The sequence below is a fragment of the Bactrocera latifrons genome, unplaced genomic scaffold, assembly GCF_001853355.1.
Source record: "Bactrocera latifrons isolate USDA-ARS-PBARC rearing strain unplaced genomic scaffold, ASM185335v1 scaffold_147, whole genome shotgun sequence".
NCBI lineage: Eukaryota > Metazoa > Arthropoda > Insecta > Diptera > Tephritidae > Bactrocera > Bactrocera latifrons.
The window spans coordinates 714,682-741,107 of NW_017534930.1; the positions used below are offsets into that span (position 1 = coordinate 714,682).

The following is a 26,426-nucleotide window of genomic DNA, read 5'->3' on the forward strand; positions in this document are numbered from 1 at the left end:
AGAAATTGTTGAGATCGAAGCACTCTAGCATATAGCTGCCATACAAACTGACCAAACAAAATCAAGTGCTGCTAAGAAAACTTGCACTCGTGAAGGGTATTGAAGCTGCGGCGCAATCGAAGTTAACGTATTTTCTTCTTGTTTTTTTATTTTTCCTACCTTTCTTGCTGGTGCCGTGTCGTTGTCACCAAAGATGGCAGCGGGAGCGCTATGGTGACAGACAAAGACCAAGGAGATGTTCGACACCATAATGGAAGATAGAAAAATTATAGAAGAAATTGTCTGCAACTTTGATGTCAGCAACTCAGCAACGGCAGCAACAACAACAAAACAATGCAAGCAAAACTACGCAAAGCATGCAGAAGTAGTTCGAGTTGTGCAAATTCTTGGATATCGATGAGAAGCGGTGCAATCAAGTCGCATGAAATACTTTATTGTGCATACAAATGTATTGAAGAGTATATAAGTATATACTGAAGAGATATACTTACATATATACTATGTACATATGTGTAATACATATGTATACAGCTATGCATATGTGAATATGAGCATAGATATGTACATAGATAGCAGCGTTCATGCACTCCAAACTTGCAATGGTTTCATATAAATGCATACACATCATATCATACATTGGTATCTATGTATAATACATACTATATAACATAACATAACATATATCATAGATGCATAGGTGATAGTCCACACAGGCATTCGACGCATGCGCACCTATAGTGTGGTTACCGCCATGGCAGTAGTAAATCGCACAATTTATGGACCGTCGCCGCTTCATCGTTCCACTTTAAATGGCCGAACGATTTACGAGCTCCTTAGTTGGCGAAAATTGCTCCTACTTGCACTTACATGGTGGCTCTGGCCATTTTCTTCGCTGCTCGCAATGGTCTCACTAACGATTGGCACTTAAATTGCTGTTCGTTTCACTTYAAGACGCTGTGCGTTTGCTGAATACCGGAGCATTTTTATGGCATGGCGGAACACAGTGCTGATTAGAAAAGTGTGGTATGTATCTCAACGAWATTGGACTATCAAATAATTGCCTACACGGCAAGCAATCATGATGCACCTGCCGAAACAGAGTTTCATGCAACATTCTGCGGAGCGGCAAACACAGCTGCGTTGGGCCAAACCRAACTTTGTTTACACACATGCAGGTAACTTTGTTTGCATGTGCGCATTTCTGTRCAAATTAGCGTCAAGTTACAGCGCGTTGGATTACAAATATTGCTTGTGAAACACAAACAAATAGACGTGTATTTGATTGCGCGATCATGGATCCATATAGAGACAGGCAATTAATATTGCTTGTTGCAAGCAACTCACTTATCTATGTATTTGTGTGTGCACATATGTATGTATGTATGTATGTATATGTATAATACATATGTATGTACGCACCTGCAACGTAATTTAAATCAAAATTATGCATTGGAAAACGCCATCCAACCCAACCAATCCATTAGTCGTATTTTTCTCGTGGCCAGCGCTTTATTGATATTCAATGCGCAAACACGCACCGCAAATGCAGGAAAATATTTCTATTTCATTGCCACTCCGGCCGCTGCCGCACCGCAGCGCAACGCAGCGCTTTTCCTTTGTAGCCTGCGGTACTTTGTCAACACGCCGCACACACATAGTCGCACAAGTAGACGTGCAACATTGGCACTGCCAGAGAATGCGGTGGAAAAGCAGCGTGGCGAATCCGCCAGGAACCCAAAGCGAGCACAACTCAAAGAAAAGACAAATACGTTTGTATGACTACGACGTACGTTTGTATACACGCAGGTATGATTACAAAAGCAGCGGGGACTTATGAGCTACGGTGCAGCGGTGGAAAGCGGCGCAAGCAGAAACCTCAAAGTAATGTTTATTTTGACTAGTCGCCCGTTGCCGTCGGTTATATTCATTATTGTTGTTATTGTTGTTGCGCCTCGACTGTCATCACTCGTTCGGCCAACATAGCAACAACAACAAYACAAATAAAGCGGCCAACAGCAGCGTAGCAACCAATGCGCCGTCGCAACCATTTAGCAGCAAATGCACACATAAACAAGTGTGCCGCTATGGCTCTGTGTGTGTGTGTGTGCGTGTGTGTGAGTGCGACTGCCTTTGGCGAACGTGCTCATCACGTTTATTTGCCATTTGCCAAGGCGTTTATGTGCGTCTAAAATATGAGCTGTTGTCACTGTTTACCCGCACTTTTCTATAAAAACATAAATGCTTGTCTCGGCCACGTYGCTCGTCGATTTTAATTCTTGCCACGACAACACGCAACAGCAACAACAACGCCAACATTAGTGATAAATAAATACCATGAATGCAATGCGACAACGCAAATAAGCAGTAAACAAATAAATATGTATGTAGATCCAACAAACCAAGCAAATGCGTGAGTCTGCATATATTTTCCGCCTGGACATTTATCCTCGAAATGGTGAAATTCCCTCTGCGCATCGACACTTTCATTACACTGCGTGAAGTTTATTGTCTCTGCCTTAGCATATCCGCAAAGGACGACGCGTAGGGAGCGAAAATCCTTGGGTAAGCATTAAAGAGGGATGTCTCATTGCGCAATCTTTGAAATTGAGAGAAAAAAGTGTGAAAAAAATATACAGAAGCAAACCCTATAAAAGACATATGGGATATTCCATACCAAATCGACCACTTTTGAACCCGACCCCTTTAGATTTTTCTGAAATTTATCCATCCTTTTCCACCCTTTGAAAAACATTTTTGAGAATTAATTTTTGAAATATAAAATAATCGTTTTTTTTTTAAATTACGTTATTATAATTTTTTTTTTTTTGGAAGTTCGCCATTTTTTTTCCTTAAAAAAAAACTTCAATTAATTTGACAACTGACCCAGCTAATCCCGTAGTGGGCCGATTTTGTTTTATAGTTTTTTTTATTTATTTAAAAAAAAAAAAATGAAAAAAATTTTGTTTCCGTAAACTTTATTCCTATCATTGAATTGAAAAAAATCATTAGAATCCGAAAGAAAAAAATATTTTGATAATCCGTCAAAAATCACTTTCATTCAATACCATACTGCTTCAATGATTCTTTTTAAATAGATCCAAACAAAACAACTGCAGCCAAAGACAACATCCGGCCAAGGACTGTCAACTCAGCAGTATTCAGTATTCTGCCGGTACAACAACAACCCGTTCCTACGACCGTCGGGTCTATGTAACCCAAACGGACCCATATTTTTATTCGGCCAAAGACTAACGACTCGGCCGAATTCTACCCTTATAACAACGGCACCCAAAGTGGTAATTCAAAAATGAAACTCTTTCTCCGCTAAGATTCATATTTAATTTATTCAAGAAATCAATTCACCAATTGATTATGAACTGAACACATATTTGATAACCCAAATAGCTTAAATTGATCGCTGCGGCTGACTAGAAAAACCAGCCGAATATTATCTTACAATCTTACGACTTCATATGATCTCACCAAAAAAAAAAGTCCAGCGGTRTTAAATCGCACGTTCTTGGAGGCCAAGCCACAGACCCACGACGAGATATAACATAATGCGCTCGCCAAAAGTTTTCTTCAATAAATATACATATGTATATTCTCTTGGCGTGTAGCGTCGTCTTTTTGGAACCAAAGTTCGACCAAATTACCATCCCCCGATTCAAGCACGACAAAGTGACTTTTCATGACTTTATACGTTTCCCGTCGACTGTAACATTATCATATCATTCAATTTTGAAGAAATATGTACCAATGTTTCTCTTTGCCGCAATGTTTTTTTGAAAATAATACGATGTCTCAAAAATGGCTTATGAAATTTAATCATTTCAAATGTGACAAGTGTGTTTATCCTATTCTCATTCAATGGTGAGTTCCATCGCTGGACAAAACTTAATTATGAAAATCGAGATCACTGGCCTACCTCGTTTTGGGCGCATTCACTGAACGTGCGACGCTCTCGATGGTCGWTCGGCTTCACTTCTTGTACGTCTTGAATTTTGAAAGCGCATAATCCAAGAACCTTCGACAAAATCCTTCATAAAAGGAATGTGCCCAACTCTAATTGTTGATGAGATGTACTCATTCGGGTCTCCTCTGCTCCACAGGAGCAATTGGGTCTTCGTTGTTCTCTTTAGGACGTGTCCGAGGATGCACGTTATCTACTAGAGTAAATGTGTTGCGAGGTCGATACATAGTTGCTCGGTTGCTCGGATTACCGACTCTTCAAACGAAAGCGAATTTCAGCGCTGAAAAAATTCCTTTTGAAAATCGCTGCAGGTGATMACCTTATTATCCACCCTATTCTTAATAAAATGGCAAACCCAACTGACTATTAGTCACGTTACAGCTGTCAAAAAGACCAGCACCGAAGAAAGTATTTTTTTTTTTTTTTTTTGATAACCATACGTGTAAAAAAATACCCGTTATATTTAATGAAATCGTTAGTACCATGTTTCAACATTTAACTAATTGTGTTTTTTATCAATAAATAAACGCTTTGTATCTCATAAATATATTCTTGATCAACGTCTGTAAGTTGTTTGGCAGCGTTTTCAAAGGAAATTAAGCCTTACAAACATAAAGCTTCCGAGCACCCAGCCTCGCTTATTTGCATAATGAATTTTATCGCCATTTTGATCGCATTTGTTTTGCTAATGAGCTTATAAATAGTCGCTTTGAAACGCTCAACGCCACAAATACAATTGTATACAAAAACAATTCAATTCGAAAGCAAATACAAAAATCTTTCAATACAAAATCCATATTAATGTCTACGCAACGGTCGTCGCTTTGAGAAGCAACAGTCATTAATTGGCTTTGGAAGACACGAAGAAAAGTGGCACAATTGAATACATTCAAATATATAGTAAACAATAACAACAACAGAAGAACTGCTTTCGAAAAGTGTGTCGATATGCGCTGGGGTGWCTTTTTATTTCTCTGCTTTCTTATTGAAATTTAATTAAGTGCAGCGGTATTGTGCTTCCCACTGCATAAATCAAATATAGCCGGGTGCATATCGCTGCACCGACAACAATGCGTTTCCCTCATTTTCCGAGCGATTGCTTAGCGGCCGTTCGAGTAAATATTTACATAGCAAAACGCATTAAACATAAGTGTTATATACATACATATATATAWGTATAAGCATGGATATTTGTATGCGTGTGCATAGGCTTTGCAACTCAATCTGTAATTGAGGCGCAACAGTTGCATGCGCGGAAGAAATGTGGCACCATATGCCTTTGTGGTGTGACAATTCTCCCCTTTTGACATTTATCTGCATTAAATGTAATTGTATGAGAAYGTATGTGTATGCAGTCACCAGCGGGCGCTTAAGATATGTCAGTGCGGTACGCATTTTCGTYGACAACTTGTGTTTTGTTCTTCTTTTTGGAAGATTCCCCCGAGTTTTTCTCGTATGAGTATCCTTCTATTGTCTGTGAGAATTTCGCTCCCCTGAAGTGTTTGACGCACTGAATGAAACGATGGAACGCACCCTTAGTCAACTGAAATCGCTGTTTGCGTGGGAAACTGAGGGAAGGCGTTGCTAACAAATATTTACTAGTTCATAAAGTTCAATGCAACTATGCGCATCTGTTCTAACATATCWTCATATACACRTTGGTATATACGATGTGTATTTTACATTGTTGTAAACATTATTAGTYATAAATACACGTTGTTTCAATCAGCTTTTATAGTAAACATTAGCTGTCTTCGAWTCGCCATTTCTTTGCTCGCTTCTGCTCTCTTGACAAAGAAATTRCATGTAAAAAGAAATCAGCAGACATGATAATGTYAGCRCACCCGTTTGTTTGAGGATCTGGTARAGTTTGTTCGACTCKCTACTYTCCAGAGCTTGGAAGCYCGAAYTCAGTTATTAAATTGTATTATTTCAGAGYTTTTATTGAAAAATGAGAGTCGTGATTCGGTGAAGATAGTAGGWTATGCGGYCGTAGCTGCAGCGAAACACCTTGATGAGCCGAGGTGAAATGAGAGCGTAACTAGTGTTAAAAACTGGCTCGAGACTGCTGGCTTACAACCAGCCGCTCACAAAACGGAAGTGGTATTAATGAGTAGTCGTAAAAAAGTTTAAACAGTTGAGGTTTGTATTGATGGGCATACCATATAATCGAACCCATATCTCAACTTTCTGGGAGTATTTCTGAATCACAGATGTTCATTCAAGCAACACCTAATAACCACACACACCAAAGCGGTGAGGTCTGCGTCGGCAATTGCTAAAATAATGCCCAATATGCGGGGCCCCAAACAATTTGTGAGAAAGCTGCTGACAATTAATTGTTAGCACTTCGATTATTTTATATGCGGCACCAATTTGGTTATCTGCTCCGAGATATATATAGCTCGTACATGAGAGGAGTTACTTCGGTACACAGACTGGCATAATTAAGAACTTGCTGCGCATTCAGATCAGTATCGGATGATGCAATCAATATTATATCGGGAAGACTACCCATATATCTAGTAGCAGAGCGTTGCTCATCAGTCCAAGACATGAAGGCTAACAAAACTCCTAGCGAAGATACACAAGAACTGGCAAAAATTGATGAAAAGTGTCTCCAGCAATGGCAGCAAAGATATAGTAATAAATTTTATGATAACTTCAGATTTAGCATGGGATCTACATATGCATGTGGAATTATAGCGTATACTATGCAAAGAGTACGAGAAGATGAAATTGCTTTTAGACCGACAGTGAAGTCCCGAGAAGGCGCAAAATAATTGTAGATTAGCTATTGCTTTGAATAATTATCTGCGGTTAACTCAGTTTTGATATCTCGTCTAATAAGAAATGTTTCCATACAAAAAGATATGGGTATAGGACATCGGCGGTTGCGYAAGTGAGCAATTTTTTAGGAAGAAAAGGACGTGCGCAAAATTCCAGATCGAGAGTCGAGGGACATAGGACCTATATAATAAGAGTTGATAGTGTTTGATAATTAATACACACAATTATCTGCGGTTATCTCAGTTTCGATTTCCAAAGGGGAAAAAACTTGCAAACCGATCGCGCTGCTCGAAATTGTCTATATGTGACCTGGTCTACGGAAAGGGGCTTAGTTGTCAAAAAATCAATTTTCACTTTTTAGTTGATTCGGATGGAAGATGAGATGCTTTTTTTTAACAGCTGTTTCCCAGAAAACTAGTTTTCGCACGTTAGCTCCCTTTTCGTAGACCAGGTCACATATAACCATTTTTTTTCAAATATCTAACTACATTTGTATGCATAGCTAAGTATGCTTTTTAGCCACATAAAAGCTTTATCAAATCTGCATTTCCAGCCACGATTATCGCGCATTTCGCCCCATTAAGTACTTTAACCTCATTAACGCCTCAAAATTGACCCGATCTTCGTGTCGACAATAAGCAAAGGCTCGGTCATAATTAGCCATCTGCAGAGCCATCACAAGCCGCAGCTTTCTTGCGATTTTCCCAACAGTTAAATGGCAGCAATTAGGTGCCATCCTCCGYCAGCAATGCACTCRCCAAGCGATCAGACCGATCGCATTRAAAACAAGCTACCATTTGACTTCGTGCCTAACTAAGTAACTATGTGCATATCTATACATAAGGTATTTATGTATGTATGTGCGCCAAGCAAGTTGGTCTCGCAATCCCATTCGCACTCACCTGATCGCGCGCCAATTGGAACCACGTCTTGATGATCAGCGCCAAACGAGTGTCGTGATAATTTTTCGTTGTCTTGACGCTAATGAAAATGTCATCGAGTTCAGTGATCGGCGGCTGTGGCGTCGCCGTAACGGCGCGCTGCCACAGATCGTGCAGTAGTTCACCGTTGCGACTGCGACGCGCCAAATCGTCCAGTCGCGCCGCCGCCGTCGCGTCTTCCTCGTTGATTTCGATGTCGGAGAAATTGAAACTTTTTATGTCCTTGCGAATGATGTACGAAGTTTGTGTATGCGGAGCTGCCTGCGACGGGACGAATGGCGGTGGTGCAGGTGCTACCGCTGACCTCGCGTTCACCGTTTGATGAGCGGGCTGTTTTGAATGCAGCGCASTTTTTGGCAGRTTCTTCAGTAGCTTGCGTTGCTGTTTCTGCTCAAGTTGCTTTTGTTCGTCCAATAATTTGAACTTTTGTTGTTGTGGGCTCTTTAAATTGCGTAGCGGTTTGGTGTGAACCGAGGTTTGCTGCGCGGCCGCTACTGATCTGCTGGTGGTGGACGAATGCGTGTGAGCTGCAGCAGCAGGAGAGGTTTGTGTCTCAACTATGTAGTGCTTTTGCGTCGGCAGCTGCTGTAAAAACAAAGAAAAACGAAGTTTGAAAAATTAAATGATGCTATTAAGTGCTGAGGCTGCTGTAAATTACGTATATACCATAAACATACATACATATGTGTGTACAAATRTGTGTTTGTGCATGAGTGTGGCTGGAAATGTGGGCTGTGTGTAGGCCGCCTCTTTAGCTGATAATTCAAGTGAGCACTGCCGGCTAGGCCAGCAGCACTTCTGGCTTTCTGGTTTTTCACGCAGATTTTTAATTTATTTCGTAGAAGCAGCATCCCTCTCCAGAAGTCAGAAGCACAACTCAACGCCTTCGCGCCACTTAACAAAGATGCATATCGCGTCGTACACAACAGCACTAGCTAAACAAACAACAACATACAGAACTGCATATCAGCACGGACATACATACCTTCAAACATACTTACGTATTTATTTATATAGGTCTAAATTAATACGCACTCAGTCGCTCGTGCATTTGCTTTCATGTGCGTTTACCTAGTTATACACGATTCCTAAAACCCACACGCATGCGCATTGCATGGCTCTGCCAGCCTGCGAGCGGAAGATCTTAGGCGCAGATAGTCGTTCGTTGACACAAATGCGTCATACATATTTAATTGTGTACGCCTGTATGTGTGTATGTGGTGCATGCGTTGTTCGTCAAGAAAATGTGTGTTGTGCAGCTCGAGATTGATGTTGCTTTTGTTTTATTACCATTGTCGCCGTGAGACATGCGCACTGACAGTTCGTTCACGRAATCACTCAGCTCTGCGGCAATGTAATCTTCTATGCACACACACACACATTTTTATATCCTATTTGAACTGGCGCAAGTCATTTCCATTTGAAATCGTAAAAAACGTTCCAAATGTTCGGTTGAATTTGCTTTTTATTGGAAATATAATGCAATACGATGCTCCAAACTMTCTTGGAGTTAAATTACTTAARTTAAGTTGATTTTYCTCTAAATKTGTTCTCAATTTTTGAAAAAGATATTATCATTTCTGTACCGTAAATGGCAGTCACTTAATATAAACATGAAAGGTCCCGAGTGTAAATTTACTTACAACTCTAGCGAAATTATGTCTAAGATACTGTTTGAGGAGCACTTGTTAATTTCGAATAAAGCGTCTTTACAAAACAAACTCTTGGTGTATTCTCCCTCTCCTAAAAGACTAATATACCATTAATCAAAATTGCTTGGAATACTACTTGGAATACTTAATATGACTATAATTTCCCTTCGGATTCCACTTAAAGGGTGATCCACTTCGAGGTTTCTAACTTTTTTAACCAAAAAATCACTGAAATTTCAAATTTGATAAGGAATGTTTATTATCATTCGAAAGACCATTCTTTGTCGTTTATTTTGTAAAGATTATCTCTTTCAAATGTCGCCGAGATCACGAGCTTCAACTTCAGGAATTACCATTGGCGGGTACGTTCCCACCGGCATCGTCTCAAATGCGCCAATTTAGCCAAAAATAGGCCTCATCGCTGAAAAAAAAATTGGCTCGAAAACCTCGCATTTTCTTGAAACATAGACGTAAACGATGTCGTTTGGGAAAGTCGAGCGGCTTTGGTTCTACCACAAACTGTTCTTTGTACGCTATCAATTTAAGATATGGCCTCACGCGTGATCTGTCAAAAATAAAAAACTATTGAAATAAGTACCTCTACTTGGATCATTCGTTGTGATCATTCAGTTTATATAAMATTTATACGCTATAATCGTCCGATGTRAACRATTTCCTTGGAGAGGGTACCTCTAYCTTAAGCACACAGCCATGTAAAATTTCGTCGAAGAAAAAATTTTTCAAACAAGAACTTGATTCCGATCGATAAGGTCGTATGGAAACTATATGCTATAGTCATCCGATCTTAACAATTTCTTTGGAGATTGCATTATTGTCTAAGATCAAATTTCTTGAAGATATCTCGTCAAATGAAAAAACTTTTTTACAAAAACTTGAACGCTTGTTCAGTTTGTATGACAACTACATATATGCTATTGTGGTCCAATATTGGTGGTTCCTTGGCTTGGCCGTATGAAAATAAAGGTCGGTTCCAAAACGGATTGCGCAACCAGACTATTTTACTTCCGCTAAAATCGCTCAATGCTTGATGCAATTAAGCAGCTCACATGTATTGCGGAATGCATTCATATCTATTGATAGAAGAATGTCATAGAAGGAGATATGTTGATGCGCGGCAACAAAGAATACTGCGCGGTCAAAACGTTCGATAAAAAAAACGCATTTAATTAGGCTTACTGGCCTCACATACTGTTTGCAGCAAAGGCGAAAAAATACCAACCTATCTGCTGAGCATCACAAAGAGTTAATCGTCGGAAAGTCTGCTATTCTGTGACACGGATGTGGTGTGCCACAAGGTTTCATATTRGGTCTACTCTTATGAAATGTCTTCTAGGATGGAATACTACGCCTCTCGCTTCTTAAAGAGGTTCATATTATCGGATACGCCAATGATRTAGTGRTAACCATAGTAGCCGAAGAAGTCTACCAAATTTAGAACATATCAATATATGCAGTGAGACTATACCTAAAATAACACATTGGTTAAGGAACTACAAACTTCAACTCGCAGAACAAAAAASGGTAGCGGTGCTTTTTACAAGCGGAGAAAGAATCGAGTATATCTCCATAAACATTTACGGACATAGCATTACAACACAATAATCACAAATTACCTTGGTGTAATGGTAGACGATAGACTCAGCTACAAAGTCCATATTGAGAAAATGTGCGAAGAAGCTGCCCGTGTAAATGCGGACCTATCCAGAATTATGGCCAACATAGGACTGCCAAAATATAAAAGCAGAGCCCTTTCGGCCAAGCTTAACCAATCAATTTGAATGTGTACTATATGGGGACCAATATTAATGTTAAAAATATATGCAAGAATGGCAAAATTAGTGTTTTGGCTAACTGCAGTCAGAACTATTGGTGCATTCCGCAAGATGTGTCATGAACCCGTGATGCCGCCAGACATAATGGTTCGACAATTGAAGCTGATCTATGACAAAAGCAAAATTATCGGCTGAAAACTGAGGATGGCAGAGCATTAAGAGGAAATACAAGTCAGTAACAGGAATGGTAAAATCGTTGGAACACAGCAGCAAAGGGAAAAATGGACGCACCGATGAATCGGAAATGTACAAGCCTGGATAAAACGAAACCACGGTGAGATAGAATTTTACACATCACAGTTTCTAACACGACCCATAAGTTTCAGAGGGTACCAGCATAGGAACGGTCCTGAAAATAGAGTTACTTGCTGTTTCTATGATATCTCTAGCCTAAACGCGGACCATATATTTTTCTGCTGCCCGAGATTTACAACAGGGCGGCAGGATCTGGAGATGGAAGTGGTAGGTTGAATGATTTCTCATAATATAGTGCCTTATATGCTGCAAACGAGACAAGTATGGTATACCATGGCGASGACGACAGCTCTGATACTGCAAGAGCTAAGAAGAGCCGAACCACAAAAAAAGCAAAGAAGCTAGATACGCGAATAGCGAGCTAATGAAGTGAGTTGATAAACTAAGCTGCTAGCCCTGCGCTGTAATGCTTAGTGGCGATCGCAAGGGCCTTTCAATAAAGCTACGGATGACAAAGTTAAAGTTAATACTGATTAGGGGTTGTTCCGAATGAGGTGCATCGTAAGCGAGCAGTACGTATCGTGTATTCAGCAGCATACTACTAAGTATCACTATCTATGAAACCTTCCCCCTTCGGAAGCAACAAACAAAAAAAAAAAAAAAAGACCAGATTATAGTTAAAGTAGTTCTGAAGCGACTCGCGCTTCTTCTAGAAAATATAGAATGGAAAGAAAGTACTCGAATAAGCCTACCATATTTCTGTTCTTATTTTATGTGAGTTTGTTCGTATGTATGTTTTTGTAGGYATATCTATTGATAGATAATGTACTTTGAATTCACTAATTGCTTTATGACTATTGTTTTGTTTATGATTTGTTTACTTGAGGCATACGTAAAAGACGCATACTCTTTAGTTTATCTGCACTTTTGTGGGCAGCTGATAAGAATCTTCTACGAAAACGCACGCATGCGCAATGAATATGCAGGAATTACTTTACAATATATTGTATGTACATATGTACATGTATGGGAGTCAGATATGAGTTTACTAGCCCTCGCAATAAGATAGTAGGTATGTATGTTTTATCTAAGTAAGCGCTTGACCCACTCCAGACGAACCCTGTCTGAAACATAAAACATCACAATAAGTGATAACGAAAAGAGTAAACAAACSCCACTAAGGTACATGCAGCAAAAGGTACTCAACTTGAGCAAGCATACATGCACTTATATACATACATATATACATATGTATATACATATATGCTAAAGGCATGTTTACACTTCTTCAAAGCAGGCACAGCGCGCTCGCATTTCATTTTTATCGCTTCTCAGATGTTGCTGCAACGCGATTCACGGAATAAGCAAAGGCAAAAGCAGCGACCGCCAAGCAACTGCTGATATCCAACGTGAAATCCAACAACAACCCGCACAACAAGTAAACACATACGTTCGCATGTATGTGTGTGTGTGTTTATGGCACACAACAGCAGCATTTGATTAATTTCTGCCGATAACAGGTTCATTTGCTTTGCAGCGCTTCAGCACTCACYTCACTCGACAGCGTTATTGCATTGTGTTGTTGTTTAATTGTTGTTTAATTTGTAAATAACGCGCACACGCATGCGTAGTGCGCTTGTTTCGGTACTCTTCAAGGCGCGTTCCTGCCCATATGGATTTGCTTAGGTATGAATGTAGCGAAAAGACGGGCACAGCACTGATATGATATATGTACGCATGTCTTCAAACTTGTTCGCTGATTCATGTAAAAATATGTAACAAGTATGTGTGTATTTGCAGTTTAACAAATTATGCTTTTATAACTTTTGCCAGCCACACTGAAATTGTACAACTTTCCATTATCGCACAAATAATCGCCTTTATTGTTGGCTATGTCAGGCCTGCGTCCACTTAAGGCTCCAACACGTACGCTCGCTTAATTGTTTATTTCTGTTGTGCCAGCATTTCTCGAGAAGCTGTTACACATAAAACGCAAAACGCAACGTGTGTTCCAAATATTAACTCCATTTTTGTGTAAGCGGCACATTAAACGTGCCACCGCCGTTTAGTATGAGCCGCACGTTGTCATCTCTGGCCGCAGACGCGACTACACAGATTTTTATCTCGGCTTATATGTACCTGGTACATGCCTACAAACATAGATATTTGCATATGACGCATACTTATATGTACTATATAATACAATAATATAATTTTGTTGTTTGTCAACGAATTACTTTCATAAGCTGAGGTAATCGTTTCACTCTAGTGCCACACCCATGTATACAAGGCCGAACCCACTAGTAACGGACATAACATGAAAGAAGAGGCTGAATCGCAGCTAGAATACCTTTTACAACTCTTATCGAAGTTGCTAAAGCCTTTAATGCGTCAGCAGAAAACTCTACTGGGCGAGAGTAGCTGAAATAATGGACGAGATTGCCAATACTGGTGACGGCTTATGCCTTAAAACGTGATCAACATTGGGAAAACCATCTATACGACGCTCTGGACAGAAACTGCAAAAGTCACATCCAAAGCGGTAAATTGGACACAAAATTCCTATTGGCACTAGATAGAAGATACTGTAGGAGCTTGATCAGACTACTAACTGGTATTTGTCTTGTGGCGACACACGTCCGCAGAATGAGGCTGACTGATCGGGAAGACTGCAGGAAATATCTAGGGCAAGGCACCAGAGAAACAATGTAGCATCTATTATGCATTTGTCCCGTAACTGCAAGGTTACGCTGTAAGCATCTGGGGTCCTCACGGTATTTTACACTGGAGGAGGTATCGATAGTGAGACCACAGAATCTGTTAAAATTCGCGCAAGCRCAGGCATCTTAAATGATGACTACTCCTCATGAACATAGTAACTGAACTCCATCTGGTAYCGCAAAGGAACAAAACTGGTCTATGTGTGTGGCTCATTGGTGTTCCAGATTAACCTAACCTAATCTATCGAAATTTTCGTTCCCAATGGCAAAGAAACTGAACCATGGACGAGGTCAATAGGTAATCAGTGAGTGTCAGGTGCGGACTCAAAGTAGCATGCATAGGATCCTCCCAACTAAACGCCCAGAGCTTCTGGCGAGTCACAATTGTCGTTTGTGGTCTGCCGCTGTCCCGTTTAGAAACAATTCTTTTTATCAAAGTTTTTCGCTTCGAGCGATCGCTTCTTGGCAATCGTGATTACATGCTCAACGGACGCGACGATTTTCGTTATTTTAACAATATTTTCGACAATTGGCTTACCAGAGAGCTGGGCATCTTTGAAATGAAAATAATTGAAATGAAATGATTGGCTGCTAGAGTTTCTTAAGTACTACATAATCGTATATTTTTAAGGCCGTGTTTTTTTATTAGATCTTATATAAATACTTTTCTCTGGCTCTTTATTTATTTAGTCCACTATACCATCGCGCGCAACAATTGGAGCTATGGCCACTCACTTCAAGGAAAACTTTGCTAAAAAAATAGAAGCCGACTATCATGGTCATGCTGTTACAATACAAGGAAAAGCTATCCAAGCTTTTCTTTTCGAAAACCACATGTCTAAAAAAATTCGTTTTAATCGAAATTTATTCTGCAGCAATTTTAAAGTTGTACCACAGTTATCACAAAGTAAGGTGAAATTGTCATTTAAAAGTATAGAGGATCTGAAAGGCAGGTTTTTCGGAAGGCGTTTGGTGATTAAACTTGGCGACAAAAAAAAAGTTAGTTTTCAAGTGGTACAACGTGTTCAGAGTGGGCCAAGAAGGCGTAATAGAGAAACCGCTCTGGTCAACCATCAACCTCCAACGACGGGTGAAGCGTTGAAAATAATAAAGATACTTGAAAATTATCGATGGATAGTTGACTCGGCCCATRCCATTCTTTTGTATCTCAAAGGCGTAAATTCTCTAATAGTTTCAAAATCACAATAATGGACTATGTTATGCTGATTTGGTTTTAGATACTGTTTTGGCTCATAGCGTTTCGGTAACCACCGTATTCGCCCGATTTTAGGCCATGTAACTGCTGGTCATTCAGCAAACTCGAAATGAATATACTTGAATGCCATTCTGACACGATTGTGAATATAAAAACCGGATTGAAGAAGGTCAAAGACGGTCGAGAGATTGTTRAAAAYATGCCACRTTCTGGACGACCTTMCACATTTTCATCTAATGCAGGTATCAACAAAGTGAAGTGGTTTAAAGACGTCAGGCACGTGCTAGAGAGATCGGCATCTCATTCGAGTCCACTCAAATGATTTTGATGGATATTTCGGGTATGAAACGTGTTCTTATTCGACTCATGCCGACAAAGCTGAGCGATTTTTCAAAAAGAGTACCGTAAACAGAACTCTTTACACATGCWTGATTGTGTCAATTGTATAATACATATAATTATATAAAGTATGATTACTTCAAAAAATTTGGAACAAATACTCGTACATGATATGAAGCACTGAAAAAGGTTCAAGAAGTAAGCGGAAACACAGGAAAGTGAAAACATTTCGATTCTCGACTTCAAACGCTACACTATTTGACTCTTGCGTCTTCAGTTGTAGCCACAACATTACTAAAGCATTTAGAGAAGAAAGTCGAGAATAAGTTTGTGCACGAAATCAGGCATACAGACASACTCAAATGTTATACCATATATACCATACGTCTATTTGGATGTATGGATTAGTGGGTGCAGACACATTAGAACAAGAATTAAATATTCCAGTCAGTTGCAACAATTTCACCCGTTCTTAGCCCCACAACATACATACATATTTATAAACATACGTCAAGCACTTTCCTATTTAAGTAAGTAGTTACAAGTGTAAGTTGCCACAGAAATAGCATATTGTTGACACTTGAAAGTTTTCTATTACCGCAACATTAACACTTTCACATAGCAGACGAACTTGGCGTGCACAGGTAGGTGTGGACGTGTACTGGTCGCGCTACTGGTGTTTAGCTGGGAGCACCAGATAACTGTACGTGCAATGGCCACGCTGCAATTCAAAGGAAAAGTGAGTAGTGTAAACAATGCGGAAACATGACGATGGGCAGCAGAGAGCCAAATGAAACACAAATAAAATTGACTTTTAGGAAGCATTAATTAACGGCTTTTAGGTCGAGCTTTGGCGGCAACGGCCGGAGGCGATGCGCGCAACTTGTAAGCGCCGCTTTCAAAAGTAATGGACAGCGGACGAACACACACCCATTTGCAGTCAGCAGTCAGCAGTTGCGTATGTTTGGATGTGTAATCCATTTGACGGTAAACAAGCAACGGCGGTCATTGGTGGCAGAAAAAAAAAAACAGAAAAAACAAATAACAAACAAAACAAAAAAAAAAAAAAACGGTGTTGATGGCAAAGTTGCCGCTGCGCAACAAGTTAAAAACAAATTTCAGCAAAACAAAAAGCACAACAACAACAAAAATAACAGTTGAAACGCTAATAAACACAAGTACAAGCGAAAGACAATGGTCAGAGACAGGCAAACAAGTCGCGCTGTCTGTATGATGTTGGCAAACAGCAAACGGCGGAGTAGGAGGGAGCAAATGAGCTCGACTAGCCGGCGGCAAGCAGAGCGCGGACAGAGCAGGGGAACGCAGTGGGGCGCGCACAGAATGTTGTACAAATTCAAGCTTCCTTATTTGTTTACGGATGCTGGAGCGGTGGCATGCAGCTGCCGCCCGTAAAAGGTACGAATGGAGGCGAGGTTGGAACGCCAACGATTCGTAACTGCAGCGCCATAATAATTATACAAGCAAGTCACCAAATGAGTATGTACACAAGCCATAATACATAAGCATGTGTCTTCGGCATATAAGCATGTATGTGTTCAGGTTTTCAAAAGAATCCATAACAACAATGTAAAACAGCAAATTTCATGTACGAGAGCAAACCGTTTTGCTTACTTGTTRTTGCTGTTGCTGCTGTTGGGTTTACGGTCTCGTTTCAGCCGAGCAAACGTTGCTGTTTGTAAATGTTGTAAACAACACTTAGTAGCAACGGCAACAATTCCGATGGCGACAACAGCGCAAGAGCAAATGAGCAAATGGCAATAGCTTTTCCTTTATTTTGTACTTCATTGCGCCACGTCTCGTTCGCCTGTGCCAAGTGTCGTTGAGTGCGACGCTCTAAATATTAGTTTCGCGGAACAACTTCTTCAATTCCCACTTTTCCCGAGTACAAATATTTCACTGTCAGCGGAAGCGCTGTAGTGTCTTCGTGGCAGCAAGGGCTGGCTTAGTAACCAGTCAAGTTGACAGGTGTCCCAACGTGTCAGCAATAAACCAGCTAAAGTTTTGCTTATTGCTACTAATATTTTCCTTTGCTTAAATGGAAGTAAAAGTACATTTGCTGTGGCTTATTTCATTTTGTGAGCGAATTATTTAAACTTCTTGGTCCGCCTAAATTGCAATTGAGTCATCATTTATGAAGTCGTTTCGTTCCTGAGGCTGTGTGTTTTTTTTTTTTTTTTTTTTTTTTTTTTTTTTTTTTTTTTTTTTTTTTTTTTTTTTTTTTTTTTTTTTTTTTTGGCTTCTTTAATTGAAAGTCAGCCTTGTTTTTCAACCAACCAGCCCACAATCCAGAGCTTTGTGCCAAAATATCGATGGTTAGGCTATATTCGATGACTGATCCAAAGGTCATACTTGGCCAACTTATTGCAGTTGTGAAAACATAAAAATATAACTTCTGTATCTGAACTTATAAGCCGGTGTCTTGTGGCCAGTACAAATTTGCTTACAAGTGTGCGCTTTCAAGTGTTTAAACCACGATCTCTGAAATGCGTGACGATGAAGAAAGAAGTGTTGAGATGTTTCCATTATTCTATACAGCTTCTGCGGCTGGTATTCGGTAAGATTATCAACCTTATAGCGCGAACGCCGATAGGGTAATGACCTGCTTGAAACCTCCCAACTAGACAAATGCCAGCTTTACTGAGAGCAAAGAGCGCATTTCATCTCAAAAGGATCTTGCGACAGCGAATGAACCAATAGCAGCAAGTCGCAGTGGAATCTACAAGGGAGCCCCAAAACCATTCTCCGAATAACGAGGCTAAAGGCTCTTTTCTTAACAGCTCCTCAGCTTTGCAATTACCTGTGATCCAACAACAAAATACCGTAGCTCATCATTATCTCTCCTTTCGTAGAAATTATCATTGCATCAAGTCCTAGGAGTTTCAAGAGGTCTTTCCTCAACAACACAGCAAACTTCAGACATCCGCTGACCGCCATTCATAGTGGAGACTTAAACCCTTTCTCCAACTACCTCTCAGTGAATGGCGTACTTCTGAATCAAACCACCAYCCATTGCAGATGAAGCGCTCGARTTGYCRCGAGAATCGAAAGGGGCYCTTKTGTAGCTTCGTTGTGGATACTGTAGTAGGYTAAACTCCTACTTATTCAAAATTGACTCCGGCATATTAAAATATCCAGTGTTCAACGAGTTCGCATTCCTACATATCTGACATCTCTTTCCCTATGGTCTGACCCCGTCGAAACAGYACATTTCCTGGACCTACTGTTGGGTGACCTCGATGACAACTTATCTGAATCTTCCCACCTTAGCGGGGCCTAGATTACTGTTGCATCATACAGTAACAAACGACTAAGCATCACAGTCGGACTTTAAAATAACACAATTACAGAGATATCGCAGTTTTCACAATATCAGACTACAAACAGTGATAGTGATAGTTTCCTACTTGCGGTCTACAAGCGGATGTAAAAACTGCCCAAGCAATACCTTCAGAATAGTAATGGAGGGAACGTTCTCCGAGGTAGCTAATGCACATGAAAAAAGGACTTATGTAGTCTCAAGAAAGCAATTCACACATAATCAAAAAGACAAGTGAAGAACTCCCCAAATTTTGTTCCCTAAATCTCCTAAGCATACGCCAGACAAATAGTAGAAATGACATTTAATTTTATATTCTCCAACAGGATTGAGGAACACAGGGTGGTTCAGAGGGGACGTAATAGAGTAAGTTGAGTTTAGATTTCACAATGGACCTCCTAAAGTCCTAGGTGCGTCGTCATATATGTATTCACTCTACCTTTCTAACCAATATTCTACGAATGTATAAAAACACATATCAGTTCGCTTAATTATTACGGAAATGATAAACTACAAGACTATATTAAGTACACAGTACTCCCGTATCCCATTAGCGAATTATGCAGTGCATTACTGCGAATTACYGCGTATTACGATGACAAGTTGAAAGCTGCAAATATCCTAATGACTTCACACAATGAACGAGTTTAGCGCTTACGAAGAAACCAACCATTATCGGCAATAATTTAGTGGCGCGAAAAGCGATCGCACTCGCTACTCGCTGCCGGGAACTTGCGGCGAAGAATTCAACATTTTCATGTTTATGCCACCAGCAAACCACCAATGGAAATTATTCAATTTGTAGACTCAACGGTTTGGCGCRAAATACACAGGGCAACACAAAACAACTCAAGCACCACGATCGCCGGTAATCTATACGCGGACACACATACATACACGCGGAAGGTCTCTCAAAATTTATTGCCTTATCATAGTTTCAATTATTGGAACCAGTTCATTTTACCGATAACTGGMCAGGCAACAACTACAAAAACAATAACAAGGGCACAACAAGATGCTGCAAATTACAAGGCTGCTTAGCCAACAACTACAACMAAATTAAACATTGCCTACGCACCTGCTGTTGCAGCCGAGTGAATCGATGGCTGCGGCAACTGATTGCTCTACACCAACGGAAAGCGGAAAGCGCTTTGACCAGCAAGAACAAGTGCAGGCTTGCAAACGAGTCATCATGGTTCGTATCATGCGGAAGGGGCGGTGGGGTGCAATCAGCGCAGCGCTGGTAGTTCGGTGTCTTCCGTATCAGAAGGCAAACTTTAAATTATGTCAATAATTTATCCACTTCAATGGCAATGGCAACAACCGGCCAATAAGAACAACAGCAACACCAACATGTGAAACAACAGGCCGAACAATGCAACGATGACGATGACGAGGTGCACCAGCTGCCGCTGCCACTGCTGAAGCCCAAGCCGATGAAGGCAGTGAAGCAGTGAAATAAAGTTGCGACGACTAGAGTTAAAGTTGATGCTAGTAAATCGAGTCAGGAAGACTTTTGGTTGCAGTTAATGGTGCAGACTACAAGCACAAGTCGAAGGAGCAATCAGGCAGCAACTTGTACTGTGGCARGCGAAAAACCAACAACAACCAGCAAATGGCGCAAGAACCGGTGCAGCCGCGCAGTGGTCTAGAAAGGAAAGTTTGCAAAACCGAGCGTGAGGCGAACGCCAGAGGAGTCGGCGCGGCAGCAGCAAGCGTCAAGCTCTGAAGTGCTGAAGCGGCAACACGATCGACTGCCAACACGACTGACTGAAGATGCCTTTGTTGTTATTGCTTGCACTATGGCAGACACTTGTTTAGCTGCTAGCCGATACACTTACTTWTTACTTCGGTTTGTACAGGTTTAGGTGGCTGTGTGGCTGTTGGTGTGCGGCGTTGCTGCTGTTGCTGCTGCAAGGTAAAAAGTGGCGAGCTGTGGCAGATTTGTGCACTTGCTGTGATGTTTCTAGCTCATCGCCAGATCTGCACTCCGCTTTCGTACACACTTAACTCGCATCTGCAGCAACTTAAATRCACACACACACACTCAAATACTCACCCATGGCGCATGTACGTATGTACGTACATATATGGCCGCATAGCCGATTAGARCTTAGCTCCGCAGCCGCGTAGAGTGAAAGAAAGGTGCGCGTTGACTTGATTTTTACAGAATAAATTACACACTACATTTGCTGGCAAAAACCACGCCGGGCTCATGCACAAAACAYGTCGGTGTGCTCCTATTTCAAAGCCTCACATGCACACATATTTCTAGTGTGTGATTATGGTCATGCATGTAAGTATGTAGTAATTGCAACAGCAACAATTATGACAGGCTACACTTAATGAACTCGAACCGTGTAACTAATCCAGTTTCGAGCGGATCTTTTGCGGACTCAGCAGCAAGATATGTATGCATGTTGTATTTATGCCATCGTAGTCATTATTTATTCGACATTTGTATGTGTATTTATGTATAAACATAAATCTATATGGATAAATATACATATATATTTAAATGGTAATGTTTGTGATTTCTAAATTTTCATGTTTTAACTAAAGTTTTCTAAAAAAATAWAAAAAAAAAAAATTTAGGTATACAAATACACTCAGAATCGGACTGCGGAAGCAATGATAGATTTGTCCTAACTTACGAAACACCTAACGTAAAAGTAATCAAGAGTGATGAAATCCGTATATAAAACAAGAAAAAACGTTGTCTTCGGTTCTTGACGAATACAAAAGCTTTTCATGCAAAGACTTGATTTTAATTTATAATTTCGTATGGCAGCTATATGCTATAGTAGGCCGACCGATTTTATTCTTTTTTTAGATTTTGTAGCGTTGTCTAGGGCAATAATCTCTGCAAGATTTTACCTTGTCAAATAAAGAAGCATTCCATACAAGGGCTCGAGTTTGATTGGACTGTTTGAATGACTTCTATAAGCTATATTATCGACGGTTCCGATAAATGAGCAGCTTGCTTGGGAAAAAAAGGACGTGTGCAACATTTCAGAGGGATATTTTAAGAACCGAAAGACTAGTTCGCATACATACTMTACTGAACAAAAAAGTAGTAAAGCTTTTTAATGTAAATTTGGCCCGAAAACCTATTCGTCGAAAGATTTTTCCCTAGGTTGCTATGACATGTGTCATGATGTGAGTGGCATCTGTGCCAAACGTTCTATCAAATTTTGTGKGCGGAAATAAATTTYTGAGGACGAAATGTTCAGAATATTGGAAAAGGCCTTCAGCGATAATTGTTAGTCACGACCAAGTGGTTTTGGCTGGTACAAATTATTCGAGAACGCCATCAACAWCAACTGATGATCAACACGTCAATAAAATTAAGGAATTGGACGGCAATTAATTAAGATCTTACTGGCATCGTAAGAAAATCGAAGTATCAGTGAAAACCATTTTGAAAGATCATTTGGTACTGAGAAAAAAGCACGATTGCTTCCAAAATCACTAAATTTTTTCGAAAGATATCAAKCAATGTATTATTACTGGCGATGAATCTTGGATCTATGCTTAAGACTTGGAAACGGATGTTCAATCGGTCGAATTTCATGGCAAAGGGGAGTCGAACCTGAAAAACCTACGTCAAAGCAGGTTATAAATCAAGGTTATGTTGACAGTTTTCTTCGATTAGCGAGGTCAACAAGAAATACTATTTGAGTGTTATGCCTCGAGAGGACGGAATTATGGACTGACAAATCTATTTTTTTGTTCCACGATAATGCACAGTCGCATACTGCATTGATTCTTCGTGAGTAGTATTCGCCTKATTTAACTCCGTGTGCCTTTGGCTATTCAGCAAACTCAAACGAAAGCTCCGACGAAACCATTTTGAGTCTATTGAAGACATTAAGCAAGAATAGCTTCTCGCATTGAAGGTAATTCCGGAAATTGGCTTTAATAACAGTTTCGAAGATTGGGATAAACGTTGGCAAAAGTGTATTGTGGCCAAGGGACGTAACACATAATGGGGACGACACTGATTTTGAAGAATAAAYTGAGAATTTTAAAATTGAAGGTGTGAGCAAAGTTTTATAATTTTTTGCTTGTAGGAAAACATAGTTCTCCTGGAGATTCGTGATGGTAAGAAAGGTAGTAACTTTGCATCAACGATACGATAGAAAAGAATGGACCAATGGTGCTGTGATTGATTGTTCCAACAGCGAAATCTGTATATTCACCAAAGATTCAAAGCGTGAAATAGGAACAGGAGCGACCTTTCTCGGTAGTATTACGAATTCGGCAGAATGCAGAGCATCTGCGGAAGATGACGASACACTGGCACATAATCTTTGCGAATGCCCTGCCTTCAGCTAGATGAAATGGGATTTATTATACGCTATATGTATATTCTATACTCCAACATAAGAGAGATTGGATGGACAAAATTTGTTTTTTTTTCCAAATCTACTCAATTGCTGAATTTTATTAAACTTTGGAAACAGTACGCAGCTGGCATGGAGAAAATCAGTATTTTTGGCAAGTGTACATAAAAACATATCAAAAAAAAGCAAAAAAAAAAAAAAACCAATTTGTAAGCATCTGGGGTCAACACGGAATGATACACTAAAAGAGGTATCGATAGGGTGGCTACAAAGTCAGTTTAAAATCACGTCAAGTGCAGACGTCCTAAAGTGTGACTAGACCTCATGAACCTAGTAACTCAACTCCATCTGGTRTCGCAAAGTACTAAAACTGGTATATTCGTGGCTAATTGACCTACCAGATTAATCTAACCTAACTTTACGAAAACATTAGGTGCAGCAAGTGAGAAGATTTTCTCGAGAAACCGTTTGCTTTTACACAATTGATTTTCCCTTTAGCAAGATATTGACAATTTTTCTCTAAATTATAGTAACTACTTCATATTATCTAAGATTTAATAGTAGCTCATTGCTATATGATCTTAGCCAATATTAGCGCAATTTCCTTCTCTTTAAGACTACAACTTGTACAAAAGGTCTGCTTCACAATAATGATGAGTTCGATTATAACAAACAAAGCGCCACTTCRATACAATATTCTTACACACACACACACACATACATTTGTATGGCTAGTATAAAATGCGATTATAGCACTGCTGACTGCATGTAAGAGAATGGATGCACTAATGACTATGCTGAGGTGCGAACAAGACGAGGAAATCTAAAACAAAAAAAAGAGAAAAGACTGCTGGAATGGAGAGTTTCTAAAAGGAAGCAGCAAAGGGGCAAAATCAGCAGCTACTATAAACTGCTCAATTAAGTCGCACACGTGCAACAGCAGCTGCCACAACGCCAACAACAACAGCAAGGAAGCATAAGACGAAAAGGAAGACAATAGCAATAGCGCAGTAGCCTTAGCTGCAACTTAAGCCATGCGGTTACATTTAGTTGGGTAACCTGAGATGTGTTACTAGTCGTTGAGTGGCCAAGGCTAGTCCGGAGTAAGATTGCTTATCAGCCAAGTGGAAAGGCAACAACAACACACACACACATAGCCAAGCAAAACTCGACAAAACGTCAATAGGTGAAAACTATATAAAATAACTAAATAACAAAAGTTGTGAGTGTGTGTTTGTGAGTGTTGCACATACAAGTACAAGCAAGGCCCAATAATGTTGCTGGCCGCCAACGGACGAAAAGCGCTGACAAGAAAGGCACAGACCACATACTAAACCATACAACTACGACTGCGTACATATACAAATGTATGTATGTAATGTATGTATGCGCTTTGTATTAAAGATACTTATTTAGTTACTGGCTGGTTGTGTTGTGCATTGTGTTCTCAATGCGACACCACATTTCACCGTCAACGCCGATAAAAAGTAATCTAAACTATGCGGCGCGCCAGCACACCTTGATTCTGCCGCGTTTTCAACAGTTTCGCTCCTCATCTTTTTCATTCAGCTCTTCCTTCGCTGGGTCAAAGTCATTTGCAGCAAGGCACACACACACACATGCATAAGAAATGCCAAGTTAAGTTGGGGAAATTACAAAAAATAAGCAGTAATCTTACAATTACTGTTGTTGTTGTATTTTAATCATTGTTGGTGGCTACTATTTGAAAATGTTGTCGCGTTTGTTAAGAGAATTCTTTAGATATGCAAATCGTTTGGCCGCCTCTGTTTGGGTAACATGAAAATTTCATGTTGCATTTCAATTTAATTGCTCGCTCCGTTGGCATGCCACCTAGCATATGGTAAGTATGTATGCACATATGTATGTATGGTATGTACACATGAAACAGTGTAGAAGAAAGTTATTAATGTTTTCGTGTAATCCGAGCCCTAACAAAGGCACCAGCTCGTTTTATTTTTGAATTGATTTCAACTGGTATTTTGCTTATTAATATGTATGCCAACACACACATACACATAAATATATTATACCTATATATATGTATGTATATTGATTGGAGTTTTCACTTTAACGGTTAATTGGCGCACACCGATTTTTACTCCATCTGTTTCCGTTGTGATACTGAGTCGTTACGTAGTAACTTTTGTGCATGAAATTTTCTTCGTTTAAAACAACAAAAACTCATCTTTGGTGCATCAAAGGTTTCATGGTTTAAAAATTCCTATTCAGCTAAAAGAGTATAAAAATGTATTTATTTGAATTTTGATCAGTTTGTATGGCAGCTATAAGTTGTAATAGTCCGTGCTTAACAATTTGTTTGAAGATTATAGCAAAGACTTGTATAATGATCCATGCTAAATTAAGTTACGATACCTTTTCAAACAAAATAAGTTWCGATACAAGGAGTTCCGTTTTATCGTTCAGTTCGTATGGCTGTTATATGTTATAGTAATGCAATCTTGCTAATTTCTTTCGAGATTACTTAACTATCTAAGATAATAATTCGTGCTACATTTGTTGAAGATATCTCCGCATATGAAAAAGTTTTCCATACAAACAAGCACATGTTTCCSATCGTTCAGTTTGTATGACAGCTATATGCTATATAATAGTGGTCTGATCGGAACAATTTCYTCAGAGATTCAAGCACCACCGTAGGCAATAATTCATGCCAAATTTCGTAAAGATATCTCGTCAAATGAAAAACTTTCCATACAGCGACTTTAGTTTGATAGTTCAGCTTTTATGGCAGGTATATGCTATAGATGCTCAATATCGGCGGTTCCAACAAATGAGCAGTTCTTTGTGCAAAATTTCAAATCAATATCTGAGAACTTAAAGACTCTTTCATTTTCTTTATTGGGGTAGACACTGCTTACGCGGTTATAGCCGCGTTTACAACAGCGTGCCTCTCGTTCTTCCTTTTCACTATTTGGCGACGAAGTTATCTAGGGCTTCAAAGTTATGACTGTTAACAGTGCCGTGAGAGCCAAGTCACAAGCCTAGACTTAGAGTCTAGTTCGCTTATTTGCAGACGAACATA

The 26,426-nt window shown here is 39.8% G+C and overlaps 1 protein-coding gene across 2 annotated transcripts in view; it reads right to left on the reverse strand.

Annotated features, from left to right (window-relative positions):
* Positions 1 to 26,426, reverse strand: part of LOC108965727 (fringe glycosyltransferase) — a 124,943-nt gene that overhangs the window by 86,655 nt on the left and 11,862 nt on the right. Inside the window, exon 2 of one of the 2 annotated variants that reach the window (XM_018928317.1) lies at positions 7,666 to 8,286. In XM_018928317.1, the coding sequence (XP_018783862.1) occupies positions 7,666 to 8,286 (621 nt within the window). Of the gene's footprint in view, positions 1 to 7,665; positions 8,290 to 26,426 lie in introns of both variants that reach the window. The other variant, XM_018928316.1, reaches the window with a different exon arrangement.